A 10,612-nucleotide genomic window follows, 5' to 3' on the forward strand; every position below is an offset into this window, starting at 1 on the left:
TGACGCTCCGTTTTGGTAAAATGTGAAATTTGTCGCGTGGCGATGACGCGAGCAGGCTTTTTTGTCGCAAAGCGCAACACACGAGGACTAGAGCGATAATCTTAAACACATTCAGCCGTCATGGTAAAGCGGAGCGTTTATTTCAGTGTTCGTCATTAAGTGATTTGCACAGTATTTGGTTCCTTCTTTGTTTGAGTGACAGCTTGTGTTTGTGTACATAGGGGAAACAGAAGAAACAGAAAAAATATGCGACCATGAAAAGGATGATCAGTTTGAAGGACCAGAGGATGTGAGTATTCTTATTATTATTATTGTTTATTAGAAGAAGAGCAAAGGTTATTTATTAAAAAGCAAAACAAGAGTGAAAGGCTTTTTTCAACTTTGTAATATTGGCAGTGGTTCAGAAGCTAGAGGATCGAATGTATTTACATGATGGTAGACTGCTCTGGGACTTAAAGTCCCCATGAACCGGAAGCTGCGACCATTTTTTTCGTATTTCTAGAGAAACAGAATGCTATTCGATAAGTTTTGATTCCTTGGAAGTTCAGACTTGCCAAGTTCAGACTTAGAAGAACAAACTCCTAAAGACGTGAGGACACAAGTCGGGTACTTCTTCAAATGGAACAGCAGTGTACTTTATAACGTCACTTACCTCACCATGGATTCATCGGTCTCACTGTACATTTACAGTAAATTGATTTAATTATATAAAGTACGACCTTATTATTAATATTACATTGATATTATAAATCAGTATTTTTTTATTTTAAAAATGTAAACATAAATCCCAAAAAATCTAAAGTAAAATGTGTTGTTATACACAGACTCATGTCTTTGATTATCAGATTTAATATACAACAATGGACGTTATACAAGTATAAAAATACAAGATCTAAACAATAAGAAATAAAGAGAACGTTAGTTATTTGGTAAACGAAGACAAACCACGTACAACACAGAAACATAATTAAAGACAATTCTAAAACGTAACCAAATAACACTGCCAAAATAATACACCTGAGAACAAATAATAGGTTTAAAAGACCAAAAACTGTCTGTTAGATATGCACAAGATGTATTTAATATCATGTTTTAACTGCAATAACGAAGCTCCCGCTGACAGTCTGGGGGTCAGAGTCCGCATAAGCTGAAGAACATCGTCAAAGACGCGTTATCTTTGTGAATAAACTGCCGATTCGAGGTTTTAAAAAAAAAAGTTATTATTTATTTTAAAGATATATATATATATATATATACTATATATATATATATATATATATATATATATATATATATATATATATATATATATATATATATATATATACGCACACAGAACAAGAACAAACATTGGCTCGTATTTTAGACAAAACAAAAGACCGATTCGAGTTTAAAACAACTACATTCTCACCTGAAAAACTCTTAGCTTTATTTTGTAACTCAACAGAGGAGTATTTTTAAAATCGTGCAGGTTTTCTCCTCCACCATTAGCTTTCGGTGCTTGGGCTGCAATACATTGCACAAAGTTTGGGGACTACAAAAAAATACATCCAGGCTAGTGAGATCACAAGGGCTTCCGGTTATGTGTATTTACCACGCGCACACACCCTGTGCAGCGAAGGGATTTGGCCAGAGGCGCTGATGCTGTCCAACCACTGCTATTTCCACAGAGATTCTTCTGTTTCTGTGATTAGGCTTCCAAAGGCTACAACACAAAGACAGAAGTGCTTACAGGTTAATGTAAATTATGTTCCAGGGAATTATAAAAAAAAATATATAGCTAGCATTTGACAGCACAGCTTTCAGAATCTCTCCCACTTCAGTGCTGGATTTGTTTAAAACTTCTCCAACTGATGAAGCTGTGGATTGTGAGACACAACCAGTATGTGTTTTTATTTGTTAAAATTGATCAATTACATGCACAGCTTCTAGCGTTAATGATATGTTGTAGCAAGGACGTAAACAAGAATATAAACAACGGGAAATGCTGTTTGGCACCGCTAACAATTTATCTACAAATTCATATTTATCAGTCAAATCGCTGTAAATCCACAACCTTCACCAGCACTACAGTGTCTCTCTATGCCAATGCTTTCCGTGTGTTCTGCATCTCAAATAACGAACTCGCAAAAGATACGAGTACGCTCTTCATTTTCTGTGTAATTCAGGCAAACTGATACAGCTGTTTACACAGCGCAAAAGCGCGCACTTGTATGGGCGTGACGTGGAGCCTATCCGCGAATCATAGCACATTATGTTAGCTGACCAATTAGAGCCTCTTGAGGGCGAGCCTTTCAGAGGAACTAGGAAATATTACAATCGTTTTCATGCTAGCTGGGTAGCTGTATATAATCAAATATATGATTTTTAACAAGTGAAGCATGAGCACACATTGCTTTGCGTCTTATAAACACAACCAAGCCTTAAAAATACAATATGGACCACCCCTTTAAGTTAATTTGTCAGATTACGTATATCTTAGGAATTGGCTAACATTTAACCACGCTGCTGCAACTGTCAGTTTTGACAACAAACAGAAATGCTGAGCAGGAGGTGTCTGTTAGGTTGTAATAACTCTCCCCAAACCTTTTTCCCGATCTTTGCGAATGAAATTTTTACTTTACTACATTCAATCAGCTTGCAGTAGAAAAAACAAGCCACGCCCACTGTTTGCTGTTTCAGTATTCTGTTTCTCTAGGAACTGCTTCACATTACGAAAAAAAAACAACAACATCCGGTTCATAGGGACTCTAAAGCTGATGTCAATAACAGTGTCTCAATTCAGAGGTTGCATCCTCTAAAGGATGCATTCAAAGGATGCTGCATCATCGAAGACCGTCTCATTTAAAAAAAAATTTAAGGCTCCTTCAAATGCAGCCTCTAAATCCGTCCTTCATTCCCAGGGAATGAAGGATACAACCGGTGGATCCTTCACAGCTATGAACATCCCAAGATTCAGTGTGCGTTGATAACGCCAGGATGTTTTTAAAAGAAAACTCTGAATTACAGTTTTAAATGTATGAATTAGGTTTATTTTACTTGGCTATCTAAAAACATGCTAAAAAACAAAAAGAGTAAGACATTTCTTACTTGAAAGGGATTTTATAGACGGTTTACATTTTTATGTGTACATGGATGGATCAAAGGAAATATATTTCCAGCTAAACCTTGTTTTTGCCTTCAGATTGCTTAAAATCACTTTGAAAAAAATCATTATAAATTTTATTACTGCTTATTAACGGCAGCTGTTACGGTTGCTTGGTGACCAGATTCGTCCTCTGTATGTTAGATCGTCTTATTTCAAATTACTCGATTCGGCCTGTGTGGACTTCGAAGGGCTCACCTTTGAAGTCTGCATCCTTCGGAGGATGCAGCCTCTGAAATGAGCCCCCATTTACAGTAATACGTTTAGTTTTAAAACTCATAAGTTTTGCTCCGATTACGCCATCCGTCCACACTACGCTGGAGTTTTCCAGCGCCAAAAACAGCATTTTGGAAACGCTGAAGAGGCCGTTTTTGTTTTAAAACGCTGCTGCTCAGTGTTAGTGTGAATGGGGAAAACTGAGACATCTGAAAATGGGGCTGATCTGACTGGGGCTTTTTCCTCTATATTAAGTAGTCTACACAAAGTTCAGTCTTGCATCCTCTCCTTGTAAGTTCAGAGTTCGCAAGTTTGATATGCAAAACAAACTCCCGAGGACAAGTCAGGTAACTCTTCAAAGGGAACCTCATTCACGTCATCTTAAAAATAAAATAAAAACATAATATAAGGAACTGCCTGTTTTCATTTGGATATTAGCAACTTAACAGACGCCAGAAATGCTAAGACGTTGTGTAGCTGCGTATTTATATGACCGTCATCTTCACTGTATGCATATTTATAACAAAACTGAGCCTATAACATTACTGCCTCCTTTTATTCTCATTGAAAATACAAAACATACCTTCTATTTTGCTGTATATAAGCTAGTTTTAATAGTCAATAATGGCCATTATAAAAGTATAATGTACAATAAGTTTATACAATGTAGGAAATAAAGGCAAGCAATCAGTCAAATGTGCAGAATCAGTGTCCGTGGTTACGTTAATATATTAATATGTTAACTTACCTTTGCGCTCAGCCAAAACACGTTACCTGAGAACAAGTAATAGATTCAGATGACCAAAGTCAGGGAATATGTCGTTAGATATAGACAACAAGATAAATTATATATCATGTTTAACAAATATATTGAGATTAGATCCAGCGGTAGATCCTTGATGAACAGTCCGACGTGCACAGCTCTCATCGCTGCAGAGCATGCCAGAGTGCATGTGTGGTAACGTGATGTGCATTTTCAGCAGGGGAGTGTGGATGGAGAGTTGTTCAAAAACGCTGGCTGAAACGCCAGTGTGGATGCGGATCGTTTTCATTCTGAAACGCTGTTTTAAAACTAAAATGTAAATGGGGCCTGAGAGACACAGCTGATGTTCATTTACTTCATGTCTAGAGTTCACAGTATTCACTGTAAAATAACTAAGAAACGGTAGTAATGTTATCTCTTCTTTTTCTCTTTCATAATAATGCATTATTTTGTCTTGTGGACCAGTGTCAGATTGTTTTAAAGTAGCCAGGGCCACAGAAGTCAGAATAATTAGCCCTTCTGAATTCTTAGCCCCCCTATATCTATTTTTCCCCAATTTGTGTTTAACAGAAAAATTCTTTCAACACATTTCTAAACATAATATATTTAATAACTAATTTCTAATAACGGATTTATTTTATTGTTGCTATGATGACAGAACATAAAATTTTGTTCGATATTTTCAAGATGTAGCATTAGCGATTTAGCATTCGTGTCACTGTATGCATCAGTATCTTGCTCTTTGAAATAATAATCAAATTTTTGTTTGTTTCACTCTTTTTGTATAGAAAAGAAAAAGACAGAGCAAAAACGCAGAAGAAGAAGAAAGAAGATCCCTCGGCCATTAAAGAACAAGAAATGTAAGTTTGAGCCTTTGGGTTTTCTATCATTATGCCTATGGGTGTGCAAAATTCAACATGGAGTGAATGAAATCGCAGCCTGCTTATTTGACAGGCATGACATCGGTTCACAATACACTATTTATTTATGAATCTTGCATTTTATTTATTTTTTACAGATAAAGACAGGTAAATGTTAGTTCCTTTTAAAAAGGTTGTCCATACAATTCCAGAGGTAAACCATATAGCAGCCTTTATCAGAACTTTATAATATATACAGGACTTCATATGTTTATTAAATAAGCTGTCCATAATGCAATTTGTTTAATAATAATAATAATAATAATAATAATAATAATACTGACCAGTAAATTAAGCAATTAATAAATACATCTTAAATATTTGTAAGAATTTCACATATTGGCAATTCGGTAGACCTGTTTTTGTATGTGTGTATAGATATATATAGATATATAGATATAGATAGAGAGAGAGAGAGAGAGAGAGAGTAATTTTTTTTACTTCATTTCATACTTTACCTGTATTTAATTGGATTTTATTAATTTATTTGTAACTTTTTTTCTTTTTGGATACACTTCCAAAATGATGTCTGCTGCTTGTTCAAACTACTTATTTAAAATGAGCTGAAACAACATATTTCTTGAGTTTTTTGGGGGGACAACTTAATTGTTTTATGTTCAATCCACTTAATTTGTTAAAACGAATAAGTTAGGTTATTTTCTAATATTACATGTTATATGTTGTCTTAAATAGATTGTGTGGAACCCAGAATTTTTACAGTGTAGTTTAAAAAAATTCTTCTCATTGTAATAACTAGGTAATAATAAAAAGTATGGCATTTGTGTGTGAAGTATGTGAAGATTAAATGAACTACTTTATTATTATTTGATACTAACTTTCAAGACAATATTGGCATTGCAGCACATTTGAGTTTGTGTGTGTATATATATATATATATATATATATGTGTGTATGTGTATATGTATATTTCTATTTGATCCCGGTTCTGGCTCCTCTGTGACAACATTGGACAACTTTAAAATACTATTTGCAGTAAAAAAAATAATTAAGTGTTTTATATATGTTTGCATTAATTGTGTTAATATTACTCTACTTATCTTTATTTCAGAGCAAAGTACCCCTCTTGTCTCTTCTTTCAATACAACACCCAGCTTGGACCTCCATATAACATCCTGGTTGATACCAACTTCATCAACTTTTCTATTAAGGCCAAATTAGATGTTGTCCAGTCGATGATGGACTGCCTTTATGCTAAATGTAAGTCCCCATGCCGATTTCTCTGAATGATTTGAATTGATATATGTTGGATTACTATTATAATGGATTACTATTGATCTTATTCTGTGATGCGCAAGTACGCTCGTTTTTGTGAATGTATTGGAACTTCCGAATCAGTCGCCTATGTTAAAAATGACTAGGAATAATAAATGGCAGAAAACGGTCAAACCACTTGTTTAACAACAAATTGTTTATGACTATACATAACATGTAGAATAATATAATAAGAAAATATAAGTTTGCAGCATAATAAGCTGTTTTTAAAGTCTAAAAATGAATGTAAGTGAATGAGACTAGAAGTTTCGAACTGCTGCGCCCACTCGTACGTCAAGAATGAGGTCAATAGAGATTTTCCTCTCTATTGACGAAGTGAGCTGGAAACATTTATTATGATGTGGAACCCAAAAGCAAATAAATTCCACAGCTTATGCAGTAGACATGAATGAAGCGAATTATGTTTGTTCATAGCACAGCAGTAGTAAGGCCTTATTAGCATGTTTGCATCTATGTGATGTCATTTACTCACATGAATACTTAATTCTTTGTTTGTACTATTCATTTATTTGAATTACCACTGTGTATGAAAACTATATAAATAAACGTGCTTTGTCTTGCTTTACCCTGTCTCTTTTCGAGTCAATATGTCTGTGCATGTTCTGTGATGTGTAATAATTAGTGTTGTGTTTTTTCAGGTGTTCCTTGCATAACTGACTGTGTGATGGCTGAGCTGGAGAAATTAGGCATGAAGTATCGAGTGGCTTTGCGGTAAAACACACTTCCACGACATTTTAAACGTTTTTTTTTTTTGTTAGCTTTGGGTTACTGGAGTTAGTAATGGTCTTTTTACATTCAAATGTCTTTTTAAACTGTAAATGATTGGAAAGAAATTAACAGTAAAATAAAAAGTTTGTAAAGTCATTCATTTGAACATTATGCTAATCCGATATACTTCAAAATATACACACTCTCGCGAGCAAATCCACTTACCAGTCTGTCTATTCAAAATATTTTTTTGTTATTTATTTCATTTAGAATCATGTGAATTCTCCTGAAACATATGTAAAATAGACTAATTTCTCTCATTTCAAGACCTTTTTTTAAGGATTGTTTAGGGATTTAGTTTGAACAGCTTGTTTTTGAATGTTTATGAATGTTTTATGTTGTTATGTGATCCAAATATATGGCTTTGTGAATATTTTGTACAGGATTGCCAAAGATCCTCGCTTCGATCGCTTGCCTTGTTCACACAAAGGAACATATGCGGATGACTGCTTGGTGCAGAGAGTAACACAGGTATATGAAATTTGATATATAGCAGCAAATAATAACTTGACTTCTAATTGATCATTTGGAAATGTGGCAGAAGGTCAGTTTTTTTGATGAATCATCTGTTGAACTGCATCACAATCATCACATACTTCAGAAGACCTACTGGAACTCGCATGGACCAAAGATTCTCATAGAAATCAGTGAAGTTTGGTGAAGGAAAAATCATGGTTTGGGGTTACATTCAGTATGGTGGGCATGCGAGAGATCTGCAGAGTGGATGGCAACATCAACAGCCTGAGGTATCAAGACATTTGGCCTGCCTATTACATTACAAACCACAGGAGAGGCAAATTCTTCAGCAGGATAGCGCTCCTTCTCATACTTCAGCCTCCACATCAAAGTTTCTGAAAGCAAAGAAGGTCAAGGTGCTCCAGGATTGACCGACCCAGTCACCAGACATGAACATTATTGAGCATGTCTGGGGTAAGATGGGAAGGAGGCATTGAGGATGAATCCAAAGAATCTTGATGAACTCTGGGAGTCCTGCAAGAACGCTTTCTTTGCCATTCCAGGTGATTTTATTAATCCATGATTTGAGTCATTGCAGAGATGTATGTGTAATGTGAAGGATAGATCCAAATGCAGGTTAATTATGAGAATGGTCAGGCAAAGGTCAAAACAGTGGCAAACAGATGTAGTCGTAGACAATAAACAGGTGAATGGTCAGTACAGACAGCAAGCAACGTAAACAAACAGAACAAAGCAAAGGGTCAAACATGGCAAGGCAAAGGAAATGCCTTGTATTTAGAATAAGGTCAATAACAAGACTCTGCAACTGGTGTGTGTATCTGTGCTGCTTTTAAAGTCAAAGTAATCAGTTCTGAACCACTTCAGCTGTGTGTGTTAACAATCAGCAGAAAACCGAAACAGGTGTGAGTGTGTGGTGCATGACAGGATTTGTAGTCCTGAGTAAAAGTGAATGATTCCCAGCAATCTACAAGACTGGATCACTGGTGAGAGTATGGATGCAGATGTGCAAGCTCATGGAAATCATACACGATATTAATTCTTTTTCCACTGCATCATGACTTTATCTTATATACTGTATATTATTTCTGTTAAGTGATAAGACTTTAGATAAGTCTAAGCAAAATTAGGTCTTACTGTCCTAATGAAATAATTAAAAATCAAGGCTTGATCATATTTTATTTTGGTAAAATAAGCGTAATCTAGAGGCCTTTGCCTTTCATATTAGCCACTTCTGATACCAAATGATCAACTAGAAGTCAAGTTATCATTTGTAGTGTTGTGTATGAATTTCACTTTTTGCATCTCAGATTTATTTTTCTTCTGAAAATGAAGGTTTATACTAAATGTATGTGTTTTATGACTCATTCCGGAGTAATATTGATGTTGTCTTTTGGATCTATAAATGTAGACAGTTTTTAAGTGGTCATAAATATATTAGATAAAATTTGTAATTCACAAACATGGATGGATAGTGTGCAATTTCATTAATTAGTACTTCTGTTGTTTTTTTTTGTGGGTGTAGATTGTCAAGTTTTAGTTTTAATCGTTTCACAAACATCAAATCATTTATGTAAAATCATCATTTGGACTATTCGAAGTGGACAACTCTAACTTTAAAACTGATAACCATTTCATACCTATCCATTTGCTTCACTAGCACAAGTGTTATATCGTGGCCACGGTGGACAGAGACCTGAAAAGGAGGATTCGGAAGATCCCAGGAGTCCCCATCATGTACATCTCCAACCACAGGTACTCTCCATCTCTCTGTGATTGATTTTAAAACTGATTTAACTAGATATTAACTGTCCCTTCACTTAGAAGTAGTTCACTTAAAGATCAAAATGTGCTATACTCGTACTCTGTTTTGGGCCACCAAATGATCACTTTCTGCTAAAGTATAAATATGAAAGAATTTTAGCAGAATCTGGTTAAGAGAGTACATATATTAAACCATAATAACTGGCTTTTCACCACATGACCACCCCAAACTGAGTGGGCTTGACAAACCACCTGTAAACTCTGTTTTCTCTATCTATCTATCTATCTATCTATCTATCTATCTATCTATCTATCTATCTATCTATCTATCTATCTATCTATCTATCTGGCTATCTATCGCTCCATCTATCTATCTATCGCTCCATCTATCTATCTATCTATCTATCGCTCCATCTATCCATCCATCTATCCATCTATCTATCTATCTATCTATCTATCTATCTATCTATCTATCTATCTATCTATCTATCTATCTATCTATCTATCTATCTATCTATCTATCTATCTATCTATAAAAGACACTCAACCTTACTCTAGCACACAATTCTCTGAGGACTAACAGTTCCTTTGTATTATTAGCACTTCTTGTATTGCCTCTTCCTGTTGAATCGCTGAATGCCTCAATTTTAAGTCCTTTCGGACAAAAGCGTCTGCTAACTGACTAAATGTAATTATTCGGTTGCATTTCTATAAGAATATTTGTATCATGTTCATGAGGAAAACTTATAGAAACTTATTTATTTTGCAGGTATAACATTGAGAGAATGCCGGACGATTATGGAGCACCACGGTTTTAGCACACTGATTTTTTTTTCTTTTTTCTTTTGGTAATAAAAAGATTTACCTGTAAAATGTATTCAGTGCTCCACAATAAAGACTTTGGCTGGCCGAACGCTTGACAGCACATATCTTCAATTCCAATGCTTTCATCACATGTACATCACTTGTAAAAGCTAAGAGGTCTTTTATCGAACTCCGTTATAACCTAAATCTGTTCAATGTTTCTTCAACTGTATTTGAAAAAGGTTGGAAACTCGTAACCATTGACTTCCATTTTTGTTTTTCCTACTATGGAAGTCAATGATGACTGATTTCCAGCATTCTTTGAAATACCTTATTTCTGTTCAACAGCAACAAAAAACTAACTGAAACCGGTTTGGAACCATCATTTACTTACTTTTGACAGGTTTCATTTTTGAACTCTTGAACTCGAGTTATGGAATTGCTAAATATTTCAGCGTATGTGTT

The 10,612-nt window shown here is 34.9% G+C and overlaps 1 protein-coding gene across 1 annotated transcript; it reads left to right on the forward strand.

Moving 5' to 3' along the window:
* Nucleotides 1-17: 17 nt before the first annotated feature.
* fcf1 (FCF1 rRNA-processing protein) lies at nt 18-10,256 on the forward strand. Its single transcript, XM_056476479.1, has 8 exons — nt 18-123; nt 222-289; nt 4,913-4,984; nt 6,114-6,262; nt 6,976-7,048; nt 7,489-7,576; nt 9,240-9,334; nt 10,113-10,256. Exons 1-8 carry the CDS (start codon nt 121-123, stop codon nt 10,159-10,161), a joined length of 597 nt encoding a protein of 198 aa, XP_056332454.1. The 5' UTR covers nt 18-120; the 3' UTR covers nt 10,162-10,256.
* The last annotated feature ends 356 nt before the right edge of the window (nt 10,257-10,612 follow it).

This window comes from Danio aesculapii, chromosome 17 (genome assembly GCF_903798145.1).
Source record: "Danio aesculapii chromosome 17, fDanAes4.1, whole genome shotgun sequence".
NCBI classification, from domain to species: Eukaryota; Metazoa; Chordata; class Actinopteri; order Cypriniformes; family Danionidae; genus Danio; species Danio aesculapii.

Bases quoted from the DNA above. Each gene is read 5' to 3' on its own strand.
- fcf1 (XM_056476479.1), top strand. The intron at 290-4,912 runs GTGAGTATTCTT...CTTTTTGTATAG, and splicing joins AGTTTGAAGGACCAGAGGAT to AAAAGAAAAAGACAGAGCAA. The intron at 7,577-9,239 runs GTATATGAAATT...TTGCTTCACTAG, and splicing joins TGGTGCAGAGAGTAACACAG to CACAAGTGTTATATCGTGGC.